The sequence below is a fragment of the Heliangelus exortis genome, chromosome Z (genome assembly GCF_036169615.1).
Source record: "Heliangelus exortis chromosome Z, bHelExo1.hap1, whole genome shotgun sequence".
Lineage (NCBI taxonomy): Eukaryota > Metazoa > Chordata > Aves > Apodiformes > Trochilidae > Heliangelus > Heliangelus exortis.
In genome coordinates, this window is record NC_092454.1 from 54419431 (window position 1) to 54436357 (window position 16927).

A 16927-nucleotide genomic window follows, 5' to 3' on the forward strand; every position below is an offset into this window, starting at 1 on the left:
ACTGGCCTCGTCCCAACTAGTAGTTTCTTGTACATGGGAAGACAATATTGGACAGAGCACAGTCAAAAGTATATGGCATTGTTATAAAAGTCAACTGAAACAGAGGACAGAACTTCTCACCTGTTTTCTGTCTCCAATTCATTCTTCCGTAAGTTTGCATCATCAAGAAGGCTCTGCAACAAGGCAATCTTTTCATTGTCAGAACCTTCTTGGTTCAACTTTAACATCTTGTTCTCATGCTGAAGGCGAATGAGTTTCTCTCTAGACACACAAAATACAGTTTGTAGAAAAAACACCAATTGCTATGGATCAGAAAGCACCTTACAACAAGAGGTGTTAAATATAACATAAAGATCATCATTACCTATTTAAGGGAGACAGCAATCACGTTTTCAAATCTCCAAATACATAGCTAATTACAATTGTGATTGTAAAAAAGCACAACACAGGGAAATTGCCTGAGTAACCCTATTGGATCTCAGAGTACAGCTGGACAGACTTATAGGCAGATTGTGGAGGACACAAAGCTTAGTAGCAAGTTTTAAGGGAGGTTGTGATTTCAGCTGTCTCTCAACTGCTGTATGAACTCAGGCAAAACACTTCTACCCTGATGGCCTGTTCATAGAATCACTTAGATTGCAAAAGACCCTTAAAACAATGAGTCCAGCTAACAGAAGTTAGATTAGGAGGAAGAGTAGGATAACTGTGTCAAGTTCTGGAGCACCCAGCAAAATAAGACCATGGAGCTCTTGAACTGAGTCTAGAGGAAGGCCATGAAGATGATCAGAGGGCTGGAGCACCTCTCCTATGAACACAAGCTGAGACAGTTGGGGTTGCTCTTCAGCCTGGAGAAGAGAAGGCTCCAGGGGGGCCTTATAGTGGCCTTGCAGTACCTGAAGGAGCTACACAAAAGCTGGGGAGGGACTTTTTACAAGAGCATGTAATGACAAGGGCAGAAGGTTTTAAACTGTAAGAGGGGTAGATTTAGGTTAAACACGCATAAAGGTGGTGAGACACTGGAACAGGATGCCTAGGGAAACTGTGGATGCTCCTCTCTGGAACTGTTGAAGAACAGACTGGACGGGACATTGACAAATCTGGTCTAGTGAGAGGTGTTCCTGCCCATGCAGGAGGGTTGTAACTGGGTGATATTTAAAGTCCCTTCCAACACAAACCATTCTATGATTCTATGACATGGACACCATGATGCCCACCACTAATACATGTCCCCACATGGTTTTATGGTCTATGCATCTTTTATTTACCTTCAGGGTACTCAACCACTACCCTGGGCAGACCTCGGCACTTCTAATTGTTTCCCTACAAATACCCTCATGGCATCTTTGCAGTCCTCCTGAATTGTCTGCCCTGTTTTCCAAAGGCTATCATAAACTATCTTTTTTTTTTTGGAGTTTCAGCCAAAGCTCTCTGTACTATTGGAATGATCTCCTTCCTCACTGGCTTGTCTTTCCACAGATAGGGATGGTCTGCTCCTGCACCTTTAAGATTTCCTTCTTAAAGAACATCCAGCCTTCCTGGACTCCTTTGCCCTTCAGCATTGCCTGCCAAGGAACTCTGTCAACCAGGCCCCTAAGCAGGCCAGAAACTGCCCTCCAAAAGTCCAAGGTGGCAGTTCTGCTAACCCTCCTCCTTCCTTCTCCAAGAGTGGAAAACTCTACCATTTCATGATCTCTATGCCCAAGACAGCCTCCAGCTAGCACATCACCTGCAAGTCCTTCCCTGTTTGCTCTTGTAATAAGGTGCAGCAGCATGGCTTGAAGAAAACCAAAACTTTTCTATTACTAGTGTTCTAAAAATGAATCATTTCACTACTGATCAGTAGAGATAAAAGACTACCAAACAGCTAACAGATTTCTGAGATGTGACTATATTAAATTCTTTTATCATACTTGCAAAGCTAAACACAGCCCTCAACACTTTAAGAGACAACAATTTTCAGATCTGCCACTGCTATTCTTTTAATAGAGTGTAAATACATGCCATGACACAAAATGGAACTTGTAACCTATGCTTCCTTTGACAAATTTAGTAATTTTAGAACATATTTTTCACATTTTTTGTATTTTTTTCCTTGGACAACAACACTTTCTCATAACAAAAATTATCTGTTAATGCACATATAAGCTGCAGTTATATGAACTCTCTGCAGGAAAAGACACAATATGAGGATAAAGGGTATTTTTTGGCACACTATAAAAACACAAGACATCAACTGAATTCTGTTGTAAGCATAACAGCTCTAGATGTGCAGAAATCCAAAAGGAGAGAAAAAAAACAAACATTAATTGCAGAAACTTTCTTATACTGGAAAGTAACTAACAATCTATGGGATTAATAAGGTTAGTAAAATAAAGAACACATTAGCTTACTTTATTTCTGGAGTAACAATTTCTGCTGCTAAACTGTCCGAAGGTTCTTGGCTTTCTAGAGGCATCAATCCTGGGTTAGGAAAATATAAAAATTTAGTGAACAGACCAATGACTTTATTTAAAAGATCATAAGCAACCAGTGTTCTAGAAGTTTACAGTTTCATACAATGGAAAACAACAAGAAGTCAGGCTGCAGCAAGAGAGACAGACAAGCACAATTTACTTTGGAGAATAATTGTTATTTCTGTCTTCATTCTGATAAGGTAATTTTGTGGTGTATTTTCTGCTTATCTAAGGATTGCAAAGCTGTGCAACCTTGCCCATGGAAATAAATCACAAGATGTAAAACATCATACTCATGAGAAAACTTAGTATATCTCTAAAGAAAATGATTTAGCTACACAGAAATCAGAAATATACTATAAAAATATCAAACTGAGGAGGAGACTAAATTTGATACACTGAAATAATATTCAACACTTTTCAAATGCTTACAAAGTTGTGAATAGCTGAAGCAGCTTTTCACCACTTATCTTAGAAGAGCTTAAATTTATTCTGTGCTAAACAAAAGTGCATTCAATAGTCTCCAGATGAGTCCTGTAAACTTGAGAAAAGATGGATTTATCTTCTTATTAGTCCTTTACCTGTTGTGGTGAGTTGACCTTCCTGAGCTTGTACACATCTAAGCTCTTCAATAGTTTCTTTCAGAGAATCCCTTTCTGTTCTTAACCTCTGAATAATTGGAAAGAGAATGAATATCAGTCTTGGCACTACAAATCCATCCTTAACTGTTCACAAATTGCCAAAAGACACAGACTTCAACACTTGAAAAATAATTTAATGTAACTCTAGAGATTATAGCACCAGACATATACTCTCACAATTTGGCACAAGATCTGTTTTGGCAAAAGATAAAAATCTACAGGTAGCACCAACTTTTTGTGTAGAAGGTTGCCAAGATTCACAAATGACAGAAGAATATGGCAGATGTGTTAAGATCTAAATTGCAGTTTACTGCAATCAGACATGTCCAGTGTGACTAAAAGGTCCAGGACAGATCTCAGCTCTGCGTAGGTCTGGAGCTGTGTCATCTGAGAGCTCCTTGCAATTCATCCTGTTAGTGGTTTATTCTGGGCATATTTTTATATTTCAGATCAAAACAATCTAGGACTTGGAATCACTCTGGCAAGGAATCTTTTGGTGAGATGTGTGTCTTCTGTTGTATTTCTGAATCCTGCAAAGTGAGCAGCTCTTTGAGCAGTGTTGCAGTTCTCAGACCAATGCAAATAAAGTGCACGTTCTGGTAGCACTGAAAGTCATTTCACAAACTTTGCAGGTGAAAAACTTTTTTTACAAAAAATACTACAGAAGAAGAGCCATACAGAGCAGTGCTCAAACAGCTGCTGAAAGCAAGGATTTTGCAGTCTGCTATGAATCAGGAGACACCAAATTGATTAATGAAATGCCAGAATATTTTAATGACTGGAAAAAGCTCTAGAACTTCACTTGTACACTGTGGACAGAGTCAACTCAACAAATTATCTTAGTACTTATCATACAACATACCACAGAGGTAAAATTCCAAGCTACATAGCTGAAGATACCAAACACAATACCACACTTGGCAAGAACAAAATGACAGGGACAAAACCAATTTTAGTGACTGTTTCCAAATATAACTAACAAGATACCACTATGTAGCTTGTGATCTGTGGTGGGCAACGCTACTGATACCTATGACAAAACATGGAAGAGAAAGGGTAGTCAACACAGATGGTGAATCACTAATTCAAGTGTCCAGAAACTAGCTGTAATCTGCTTCTCACAAATGCATAATCATACAAAAGAATGTATTGAAAAACAACATCTCACCCCCAAAAATGCTGTTTTGCCAGGGGGTAAAGCTGAAAACTATGACAATGGCTTGCTATTCAGAGCCTTTGTGCAAGATGTCCACCAAGCAATGGGTAAGCCACAGACACAATCTTGCCATTGTCAAACATAACAAAATTGGAAAAGCAAGCTTTAAATAAAGAGCAGAAAAGAAAGCCAAAGCACAGTACAGAAATACGGTTACTACGGGCATTCCAATCTGAGCTGCAGAGCAGATGGAAATGATAGGACAGAAATATGTAAACAATAGTTTGAAAATGTAGTAAATTATGGAAACCAAAGACATATGAACAGAAAATAACTGAAAACTTTTCTTTAAATGCTATTCAAGTTCAGGGATTGGAAATTTTGAAAATCATTAGACAGGAAATATCACTGTTAATGGAAAAGTCTACACAAATTCTGACTGATGGATAAATGGGTTTATACTTAAAGCAAGCCTAAGAAATTGCAAACTCAAAGTGCTGGCCTTGGTTTGAGGTAGTCTGAGGCACCTCTGCATATATTCCTAATAAACAAGGCAAAATGAACAGGTGAGAAACAATAGAAAAGAAATGCAATCAGTTTTGGCAAGAGAGGACAATGCAGACTCACTAGCAGCAAATGACAGAGAGGAAGGGAACAGTCTGGTACCCATCGTGTGTGTTTTCCATGTTGGCCAACTAAATAGATCAAAAAGAAGCGGTTGCAAAAGCAGAGATCACCTCAAAGGACATGTTCCTCTACATGACTCCTAAACCTTTTGCTGCAGTAGTCCACAAAGAGAAATATGCTGATGGTCTCTCAAAGAATGCTTTATAAAGACCACAGCAGGAGTTTAGTTGTAGGATGATACTTCAGAAATCCTACTTTAAATAGTTTTCCAGAATACATTTCAATTATCCTGGTGTTCATAAACTTTTCATGATAAATGGTCAAGAAATAACTTCAGATCCCAAATATGAAAGTTGTACAGTCACTTGATTCTTTGCTGTACAGCTCATAGGCTTAAAAAAGGATCTTCTACAAAAACATAAGAAAATTTTAAGTGAAAAATACTTCTTAGTTGAAAAAGTTTGTTGTAAATGGCTAACTATAATTACCACATCTCTGTGTTACAAAGGACACAAAGTTGCTGTTGCTACTACCAATAAAAATAACACCTTGGCACTTACATCTTTTTCTTTTTGAAGGCTGTCTACTTTTTCTTTCAGTCGTTTGCATTCATAATCTAATTTATCAGCTTTCTTGGATTCTTCAGATAACCTGTTTTGTAGTTCAACTGCCTGTGAGAACAAGAATCAATAATTTGTCTGCAAATATTAATATTAAAACAAAATACACAAGACAAAGTAGCCAATTACCATGCACCAGGAGTCATGTTGTTTGTAAATAAGTTAAATAGTTGCCTAAAAGATGCACTGAAAACTGCTTTCATCAGTTGTTCTGTGTTTATGCAAAACCAGCAGCATTCAAATATTAGGTCGCAAAAGAAGCAAAAATCGTGGTTTCAGTACATCCAAACCCAAGTATTTAAGTGCAAGCTTGGTTTACAGAAAAACCCCTAAATAGTTCTATAGATCAAAGAGCTTAGGAAAAGTAGAAACTTCCTCCTGCTTTCTGAGAAGCATAGGAAAAAGAAAATCTCTGAAGAAAGCCAATTAGCTACACCTTTTGTTAGCTCTGTTTCACAAGCCTCCCTCAGAATTCAGCCATCAGCCAGGTTATTTCTTAACCTGAGAGTTTTCCTTATCTTTTTTTTAACAGACTAATATAAAGATTCAGTTACAGGCTCATAAACAGTTCAGTCCAGAGGGAAACACTGCTAACAAAGTTGCATGTATACTTCCAACTACAGATTAGTAAAGAGCTCTTAAAATTTAAATTTGAAGAAATCTGATATCTGAGCAGAAAGGATCAGTGAATGGAAGGCAAACCAGTTAAGTCTTGCCTTTTCAAAACTCTCAGGCTTTACTTGCAAAGACTTGTTCCTAGTACACTAGTAAAGCTCATAATGCAGAGAGCATGGAAGCAGGAAAGCTGAATAAAGACTGATCTCAAAATACAAAAGCTGAATGAAGACTAAGCTAGAGACATACAGCTTCTTCTGAAGCAATTCGTAAGAAAGCTTTTTCATGGCTTCCAGTTTACACAGAAAGTGATTAACTTAAAATTGTGAAGCAAAGCAATAGTCATACCTGTATTAAGACTTCCTAGTTGTTCTACGTTACCTTTTCATTGTGTATAGCTATAGCAAAATAACTACCAGGACTACAAATATGCATGGTCTTAAGTCTTAGAGAAGGATTTTGCTGTTTTTCTTACATTAAAGGCTGCAAAAAAGGCACAGACCTGCCACTTCTTAGATGATCAGGTTTTTAAAAAATGTATTAAAATATTAGAAATGAAAATATTTCAATTTTCAAACATGACATCCATTACTGGGGTTATCAGAATGACTGCAGGTATTAAAAAAAATGAAACAAACAAAACCAAACAAACAAAACCCAAGAAAAAGCAGATCGTCACTTGAAAAACAGGTATATTTTCATTTCTAATGTAAACAAATGCATTAAAGTTTGTAATCACTCATGCTATGCTAATGGTAATGGTATGCAGAAAAACACAGCGGGAAATAAATTGTCTTGAATCTGGACTTGGGAGTGTTATGGAAAGATACAGAGCTACATGGTAATGCAGAAGATTAAAAAAATAATTAACAACCATCACATTTGCTGAGCATTATTTGACACATGGAATGAGTAAAGAACAAACCTCGCAGCAAAGAAAATTAAGACATACTGGTAAAATATATCAATGCACAAGCACAAAGGGGCTGAATTAAAGCTACAATAATAATCTTGGAATCTTCACAGTTCAATTCTTCATGCTGCAATAAAAAAGTTTCTTTTAAAAAGCTCATGATTGCTTTCAGAAAAGTGAACAGAACATATCAAATAAATGCTATTGAGTCTCCCAGAACAACACACCCCCAGCTAACCTGATCTCACAGAAAATGCTGGGTGGAGTGAAGATGCCATTTCCTTGCAAACACTTTCATTTGCTTCTAAGCAAGCTTCTAAGAACACAGTGCTTCTAAGTGAGAGAAATAACTCTTCTAATGGCATCATCATGAGTGGGAACAGATTCTTTGCACACCATACAGCACGCATTCCAGGGGCACTCTAATGCTTAGCAGCAACATAACATAAGAATCCCTATACCTGGCTTAATTCTTATAGCACAGTACAGGATACCAAGAAACTAATTCTGTTGTAACTCATGATTCACAGGAAGGTCTCAAAAGGATCCTGATCTACCAGACATTCATGGCAAAACCACTCTGTGTCCATTTTGAGGCACTGTGGTTAAGTGAAGAAAACTCACATTTGTCACGTGAGAAACTGGAGGTTTATTCCAGTCTCAGCCAGTGGAACAGTTTGGTACAAATCAACAGTTCCTCGGACATGAAATCCTACAAAACCCAATAAAACACAGGGTATGATGAAGAAAAGGAGGAGTACTTTTGCAGCACAAGTTATGGGACTGCCCCTTCCAAAATTCTTAATGTTGGTGAAATAAGAATGCTCAGATGCAGATGGTGCCATTACACAACTTCATCACACATCAGCTGTCCAAATTAGTAAAATATTTGCGGCCAATAAACACGATATTACTCATGTGTGAAAAAGCCATTGCTTTCGATATTTACTCTTCTCTGTGATTTCCTGTTACTTCAGCATTTTTCATGTCCAAGTTTTTGGGTTTTTTCTGGTGGAATCATTTGGACTGTGCTTACAACTAGCCCAGAGAGGCCAAGCTAAATGTCTTAATAACTAAGATAGTCAGATGCAGCTGAAAAGCTGACAAGCTTTTGGGACACCTATTGCTCCTGGTCTTGCAATGTTCCTAGTGATTGTTTCTGTATTTTTATTCTGCCCTAAACTAAATTGGGACACCTGTGCCATGACCGTTCAAGTTTATAAGCCAGCAGAAATACAGAGCAGGCACTAGTACTTTAATACTGCCTGGACCTGTAACAAGAATCCCAGAATGATGTCATGTCAATGAAGTGTACAAGCAGATTGAAGATTAAGGGCATCTTACACCTTAACAGAAACAGGATCACGTAGCACTTTGATAAGCAGGAGGATAAACAAATGCCCTTCACTCCAGAGTGTGCTTGTGACAGACTTTGTACTCTACTGCTTGCATATAAATAGCAGTAATGATACATGTCCTTCTCTTTTCTTTACGGTACGAATCCAGACAGATCAGACAAACCACAATGTTAAAAAAAAAGTTATTCCACCTAACCAGAGGAATAACCAAAGCTCTGGTGTGCTCCTCAGTACTGGAAGTGAAAAGAATACTTTTTTTCTAAAAGAAAAGGCTATAATACAAGCCCCACTATGGCCTATGAATTAGAAACCATTTCAGAAAAAAAAATTAACATCTGTTCATTTTTTTTAAAAATAAGAAATACTGCTTATTGGCAAACAAATGTAAACTTGAAATAATGATAAGAATTGAAGGAATGGAGGACAAAGGTAGCACCTACAGAACATGTTAAGTCTTCTACGCATAAGGAGCATTTTTTTTACAATTTCTTTTTTTTTACTTTAAGGTATGAGCCATATTTTGAAGAGAGTATGTTGAACAATACAGAGGACTGTTGCATTGATGATGTCTGTTCTTACCTGTCTCTTGTATGTTTCCAGCTGACTGCGTGCAGCGTTGGCCTTCCTTAGTTCTTCCTCCAGGCTCACAGTATTTTGCATGTACATTGTATTCTTCTCTTCAAGGAGTTTCACTTGCCGTCGCAAATCACCTAGGTCTTCCAATTTCTTTTTGTATGATTCTACCTGGCTTTCTAACTTGGCTACTTTATCAGAAGAATGCCTGGAGGAATAGATTTGTATGAAATTCATACTCTGAAAACTACCACAATGAAGTGTCCTGAGGTTTCCTCAGTATTTTGTCTTGAAGGAGATGACACTGACACATCATGGGTAGAATAAGAAAGTGGTCATATTCTCCTGTTACTAAGCATTCCATTTTAAATTGTCTGGTTCCCTCCCATAAGTATTTGACAACTCAAATAGCTGCTGATGGAGGTTAGACACAATCACTCTTCCTAATATAGCTTTCTTACCTGCTTCCAGACATAGAATGATAGTTACAGAACCTTCATCTCCAGCCATTTCCTTTCAAATCTAAATCAGCCTTCACTCCTGTATTTTATGCAGGTAAGAATAAAATTTTCTGCCCTTCAATTTGTTTTAATGATATCCAGGAATAAAATCATAAAGATCCATCTCCTGGGTGGCATATATGTGGTGACACAGAAGTACTATAACAGCTCTGTAGCCTGACTCTTCCTAAAAAAGATGAAACAGCAGGCTCTGTTCGTTACATTTCAGAGATTTTTCAATCTACTTGGTGCACTACCAGGACAGCAACAGTCCTCAGCCTCAGCCACCCAAACTCCCACTACTATTACTGCCCCCAGTTTCATTTTACAACCAACAAGATTAATACACTCAATTTTCCATGAAATCTGGTGAACCTCCCATCAAACTGATGATCAACTTATGGGACACTAGAGCAAGCCAAATCTCCTTTATTCCCAGTGAAGTGCAGAGCTTCTATCTGGGTCAAGGATTTAATCTTTAAGCCCATCCTACCCTCACAGTTTATGGAATTGTGCAGCCTGATGAGTTCACCTCTGATGTTAAGGACAAAGGAGGCAAAGGCAGAAAGCTGCTGGTGAGTTAGAAAAGGCAGTGCTAAAATAAGCCTTGTTAGACTTGCTAGAAAGAGTGATACAGGTGGGTAGTGGATAACTCTTTTGAATAACCCTTGGCAACAAGACTCCATCACTCAGGGATTATGTTCCACAGTACAAGGGACTCTCCCACCCTAAAAACGTAATTAAATCATTACAATTTCAGATGCTAAAATCCAGTGGAATTGAGAGCTGTATCAGTTGTTCATATTAGCATTATATGATGAACCAAAATCACCACTCAAAGTCCAAGTAATACAAATCCAAATAATACAAATACAGGGAACAGGCTAGTTCCCTGGTGTCAACAGATGGCCACATCATGACGAAGGTGTGTTGACAATACTCAAGAGACAAGTGAGTGACTTGTTATGACCATAAGATTGTGCAGGATTGCTAAGGTTACTAACAGTTATTAATTGAGTGCATGAAACAGAACTAACTGACTTGAAGAGAATTATGTGGTATTTAAACTGAAGGATCCAAGAGAATCCCAGAACTGAGAAAGTGTTTGTATTTATTATTGAAATTATTTTTAAAAAGCTAATGAAGACTTAATTAGGTAAATTATATGGATTAAAAACTAATAGTTATAAAAGGGTTAGTGGAACAAGGCTTACCTGAGTACATCTATCTCATCCTTCAAAGACTGAGCCTCCTCTGCCAATGTAGTAAGCTCTTCTGTTTGTTGTCTCAATTCAACAATTTCCTTTTCCAGTTCTTCACAGCGTATTCGATAGTCATCCTTGGCAGCTTCTAATCTGTAGAAATGAAATAAAACAGAAAATAATTTATCATCTTTTAGCCACAGTTACTTTTCCTTATCATCATCTTCTCTAAAAACACATAAAATTACTTCTGGTGCAGTGAAGGAGAATAGCAATGTGATCTGCATATTAAGAAATGTAGATCCAGACTGACTTTCTGATGGTCCCAATTTGACATCAGTTTTTCTGTTTTGAAGATTCAAGGTTATGTATCTTGAGTTTTTTCTGATACAGTAATTTTTCACAATGGAAGCTCAAGCAGAAATTTCAATCTTTTTTTTTCATCTTGGGTCATACCGACCTTGAAGATGACCTTTTCATCCTAAGATTTCATTCAGCTGTTCAACCTCTGTATGCCTTCAACAATACTGACCTCTGTTCAGATCAAAGTTTCTGGAGTAAACTACTTACATACAGCATACACAGGCAAAGCTGCAATAAAATAACTTAACAAGCTTTGTCAAAGCAATTTGAACAGATGGAATAGGACACAACCTGGAATATGAAGCCCTATTGAGATTTTGATCAGAAATTAAAATAAAAATGATCCAAAAAAGGAGAAATGGACATGAGGGGAAAAAAGTACTCTATCTATTAATCCAAGGAGTCTTCAAAGAATCTTCAAAAAGAATGGAGACAAGAGTCAGTAGGTCATCTAAGCCATATACAACAAAGATTTGAATCTTGAAAAGCTGGAACTGTCAAAGGATATAATCAGGCAAGATGAGGAGAAAAATCACTGTACTACACTGGTATCAGCTAAACTGTACATATTAACTGAAGAATAAACACACATAAATCAACATTAGAAATTACATGCTATGAAGGCAGAAGAAGGAAGTAAAGTTAGAAGATAAGCCTCACAGGTGTAAAGGTTTTAAAAAGACCCTCAGAACCTGTAACTAGAGCAACAGGCAGTGAAGATATTGCATATGGGGGGAAATCTTCTTCAAGCAGGAATTGGTATTATTCTCAGGTGGTAATCATTCCAGACCACAGAGATGAACCAGGAAAAAAAAAAGGGGACATCAAAAGGTTACATCATTCCTCTGCATGGTAATGTATAGAAAGAAGAAAACCAGTCACTAACTGCTGTGAAAGAGAAACACTGAACATCTGCCAGGAAACTGAAGAGAGAGATTTTGTCTGAACACACAGAAAAGAGGAAGAGGAAGCAGAAGAATGGCAAAACGGGAAAAAAAGAAAGTTATGTGTCAGTTGACAACAGAATAAGGAAAGAGCAACCAGAAGAAGACAGAAAGAGAAACTAGCAGTATAAAGCAATACCATAGTTTCATTCAGAAAGGATAGGAAAAGTACAACAGCAAGAATGAAAAGATGATGGTGAAGTGGACCAGGTTTTTCAAAAGAATAGGCTTACACAGTCTGAAAGCAACAGTCAAAAGGACTAAGAAGGATATTTAAAGAGGAACTGCACTTCCACACTCTGAGGAAATGCAAATGAAGAACAAGGCTCACTTGCAGACAACTTCCATATTTCAGATACGAAGCAATTGGTTTTCAAACTCAGAGAAGGACACACTTTGCTCTATAACAATACCACCTGTAGTCCTGCCTACAGCAAAATTTCAGCTAGGAATTCCTACACCTGAAGAATACAACCAGAACAATGTATATACTACTTTTCATTCTTGCTGATTTTGATAAGCATCGGTAAAATGAAAAGTTGAAATTGCACCAAAACAATTCAAAATATCTTCACAGAGTAGAGAAGGACATGTATACAGCATTTCATCGTTAAGAAATTATGCAATTTTTTAATGCTGGAGCTTGTAAAATCATAAAATGTTCCTCATTGTAAAACCATCATTACTGTGGTTATACCACCCATTGCACTAATTTATAACTAACAGTAGAACTAGAAGTAAATAAATGATGCATTTTGCCAGCAACAAACAATCTAAGCAAGTGTGGCTTTTTTACCTGAATGTTTCCTCTTGGAGTTGTTCTAGTTGTGTCTGCAGCTGCAAATGCCTACGACCTGCAGGACTATTGGGATCTTCAATAGAATCAGATTGATTTAAACGTTCCATCAAAATCTGGTTCTCAGCAAGCAAGCTGCTCTTCTCCTCCTGGAGGGCTGCAACCTGTGGTAATAAAAGATTACACTTTTACAGCTACAGAGTACTATTTCTGTGTCTGTATAATAAAAGTATCAACACAATCCACAAATGGAAATATACTGTCACATTAATATACAATATACTGTCACACTAATAGCTATTCAATTTCTGTAGATGTAAACAACATATTGCAACATTAGGGGCAGATTTACAACAGAGAAAATGAAACTATCATTAACTGCATTAAATATCTGAAGTATCTGAGGAAAATCTTAGTTATGACTAAGTTAGGACAGAAGATAACTTATTTGTAATAGTCTGTACACTTTTCCATCAAACAAATAAAACAAGCCCTTCACAGTAAAGTTTTTAAAACTGATTTCCAAGAGAAACAATGCCAGCCAATCACAAAGAATATCCAGGTCTGAATATCCAGGGGATGGCTATGCCCTTCCTAGATTACTTTTTTAATCCAGTGGTCAAGCAGACCTGAAACAGGAAAACAGTCCTAAAGATGACTCAGTTTCTGACAACATAGTGAAAACACTCAGTAGTGCAAAGAACCCAAAGTGCTGCAACTCAAAAAACAGCTGAAGGATGGGTTTATGTACTACATAGTGTAAAACTAATGTGCAGCAGAAGAGGGAATGTTAACATATAGTAGGGTTGCAATGGCAATGCCTTTCGGGACTCCCACTTCACACTTTTCATGTCTTTTGGGTAAGATACACTTGATTCACAGTAACGCTTAATCTAAATCTATAGACAACTGATAGCCTACAGTAATTTCTGACTGGAATTTAAGTCTCAGCAGAAACTTTTACAGCAGTATCATCTCTATCAGCTACCTAATGGGAGAGTTGAACCACACAGCTCAATCTCTTCCTTCTGACTGAAGAAAAGTTTTAGTATGAATCATCCTAATACTGGCAACACTGCGTCGAAATAAGCAAATAATGACATTTATCCTGCTAGCGCAAGTAAAACAAAATAATTACTGTGCAATTTTCATCTCCCTTTCAAAAATTATATTTCCACATTATACTTCTTGCTTTCAGCTGACAAAAATTTAATACATCTCTTTCCCACTTCAAAATTACTATATAAAATACAGCAAACCTACCTGCATATCTAACTCATGACATCTCTGGGCAATTTCTTCTTTTGTTGCCAGTGCTTCATTTAATTCTTCTGTAGTTTTCTTCAGCTACCATAAACAACAAACATTTATAGCTTCATCGTATCTGTGAAATGCCTTAAAATATTACATGGCTGCAAAATTATTTTTACATTTAGGCAATATATTAAGTTTTTGAAAACCAAAGCAATTCCAGGTATGGAAAGCAGGTATGATTACTGTTCGGTTTGTGTGACAGTAAAAAGTAAACATTCCTGAAAGCAGTGTTTGGTCTTACAAAGATACATTAGAATTATCACATTTGTTCCATAAATTGAGTAAACCAATCATGAACAATGTGGGTCCAAAGAATCCATCAACTCTGTACACTGAAAAAATTGTCAATACCACTTTTCTTTACGGATGCAAGGAGTGCATAATATCAGTTTGCAACCTACTTTTCAAATACATAAAGGATTGGAAGGTGGAAAACAGGGAATGGACAATTAGGGGAAAATATCTCTAGTCACTGGGAGCTACTCTTGATGCACAGCAGGAATACAACAAGTATAGTCAGGGGGAAGCATACCCTTCTGAAATAGGGCATTGAATCTTATAAGCAGTGGGAAATATTCAGATACTTCCCTTCAGTGGCTTTATGTTCAAAGATAAGTATCTTGCAAGTTTGCATAAGAATGCAATTGATAACACAAAAAACTTAGCTACAAGAAAATTTGTCCATAAAACATAGATGCAAACTATGTATATAGAGATGACAATATGTGTTATTATTTATAATGAATTTTAGATGGCTTTCTCAAGCAGTATTATCACATCTTATTTTTTCAAATTTATTTCTCAAGGGTCTGCCAGAATTTACATGCTTCTGCAGAGAGAGCATGATGGAGGACCACGAGGAATGCCAGAGTATTACACTCGTTTTCCATTATTAAAAACTGAGGAAACAGGATGGTGGTAGGATGGGATTAAGCTAATATAAGAACAGTTGGGTTTGTATACTCTTTAAATAAATCATACAGGGAGTGATTCTCTTTGAACACTTCTCTCACCTATTGCAACAGTTCTCAGGACCGATTTAAGGATATTTGAATTACACCCATGGGGTCTTTTCTTTAACGGATTTTTGAAGTAGGAATTTGCAACAAAGATTTTATTCAAATGCTACACATTATGTTTTGTGCATCTACCTCAATACCTGAAGCTTTGCACCAATCTGCAGTTTTGCTATACTATGTTAAACTTGCTTTCCAAACTGAGTTTTTCTCTCATTTAAATACACAAAGTGGGCAAACTAAATGTATAAAATGTGAAATATTGAAGTTTTGTCTTCCACTCCTTGATTTCACCACAAAACATTTTCATAATCAATGAAAGACAGACAGACTTCTTAAAAAAGCAAAATTACTGAGCACAGATGTTCTAGGATTGAAGGAAAAGAAACATCTAATCTTAGATACCTGCCGATCAAGGTCAACGTAAGCATCATTTCCAAGAGAGACTGGAGACTCTTTACTCATCAACTGCAATTAGATTACACTGGATTAGAAAAAGCAAGTATTTACTTTTACGTTAAAAGCTAAGCTTTAATTAAAAAACCAGGCTCTTGAGAGTCTCAATCCGACTTCATTCTGAAGATTTTAATTTTATTTTTATATATGACATATTCAGAAGCAATCACAGAAGGAAATATTCAGAATTTACAGTATTTAAAGGACTACAGAGAAACCTTATAGCATTTCTTCTGAAATTGCACAATCTATATCCATGACAAAACCTACAGTACACTCTGCTAAGTGACATTTTACTGACATGGCATTGGAATGAGAATGCCTTTAGCTGTTCCCTGTCAGTGGTTTTCAATTTTCGATCAACTGGAAGTTCACATCAGTTTATTTATATTCTTAATTAAAGCTGGGGACATATCTTTCTCAGTTAATTGTGCAAAACAGAAATGATAAAAATTTCTGCATTGGAATTTCGTGTAATTTGCAAATTTAAAAAGAAGCTCTACAGAGAGTATTTCTAATACAAGTATTATAATTTATTGTATCCTAACTTATTTTATTGCAGGTATGGCTGGTTATTTTAATCTAGAAAACATTACTTTTAGCCATGAGTTTTTTTGCTGGTTGTTTTTTTTTTTTTTAAAAAAGCCTTCCAAATTTACTAATGTGCCTACTAAAGGATACAAAGCTTCTAAGAAAGTAAGTTTTCTTTCAATAACTCAATGATGAGCTACACAGGTAGTTAAATGTTACATAAAATGTAATGTAAGTTGTATCCTGAAGACCTCCTTTAACACACCTCCAGCAAACATATTCAGGTAAAATTATTACTGGTAAAGATGTAAGACACAAAAATGAACAACCTTCCAAATATGAAATATGTTGTAACTAACTCAGAAGGCAGCACTACCGTAATACACTCATAGTTTCTGCCAGACTGTCTAAATACAAAATACTTTATGAGTTCTCAAAGGACACAATTAATGAAAGTTAAAATCAAAAAGGCCCTCTTTACCAAAATTAAGGTAAGATTTCTTTCCTAAGGCCTCCTGTCCAGTCTGGCTATTCTGTCCAGAGACAGAGATTCCTTTATTCCTTCCTGACACCAGTGTTTTTCCATTACTTTTCACTGGCATCCAAGTCCCTTGGATACACAGCACAGAGCTTTCACTTCTCTATCCTTTCTGTTTATACCTTTATGTACAAAGGAAAATCTCTGTTTGACATTTGGATAATTCAAATATTGACACACTTACATTTCTCTCCTTTTCCCCATCTCTTTAATTGAGACATAGCTGTGCACAACATGCTTAAATTCACCTGTCCTCACCAATTGTTGTCAGTTCTTGAGGATGTTAGTTGCTAGGTGTTGAATTCCTTCCC

The 16927-nt window shown here is 36.7% G+C and overlaps 1 protein-coding gene across 5 annotated transcripts in view; it reads right to left on the reverse strand.

Annotated features, from left to right (window-relative positions):
- HOOK3 (hook microtubule tethering protein 3) overlaps positions 1–16927 on the reverse strand; it is a 95521-nt gene that overhangs the window by 23461 nt on the left and 55133 nt on the right. For all 5 annotated transcript variants that reach the window (XM_071730296.1, XM_071730295.1, XM_071730297.1 and 2 more), the window contains exons 7-15: positions 15497–15559; positions 14025–14108; positions 12762–12925; positions 10671–10811; positions 8963–9164; positions 5438–5548; positions 3035–3122; positions 2391–2460; positions 121–261 (exon numbers count right to left, since the gene is read on the reverse strand). In XM_071730296.1, the coding sequence (XP_071586397.1) occupies positions 121–261; positions 2391–2460; positions 3035–3122; positions 5438–5548; positions 8963–9164; positions 10671–10811; positions 12762–12925; positions 14025–14108; positions 15497–15559 (1064 nt within the window). The remainder of the gene's footprint in view (positions 1–120; positions 262–2390; positions 2461–3034; positions 3123–5437; positions 5549–8962; positions 9165–10670; positions 10812–12761; positions 12926–14024; positions 14109–15496; positions 15560–16927) is intronic.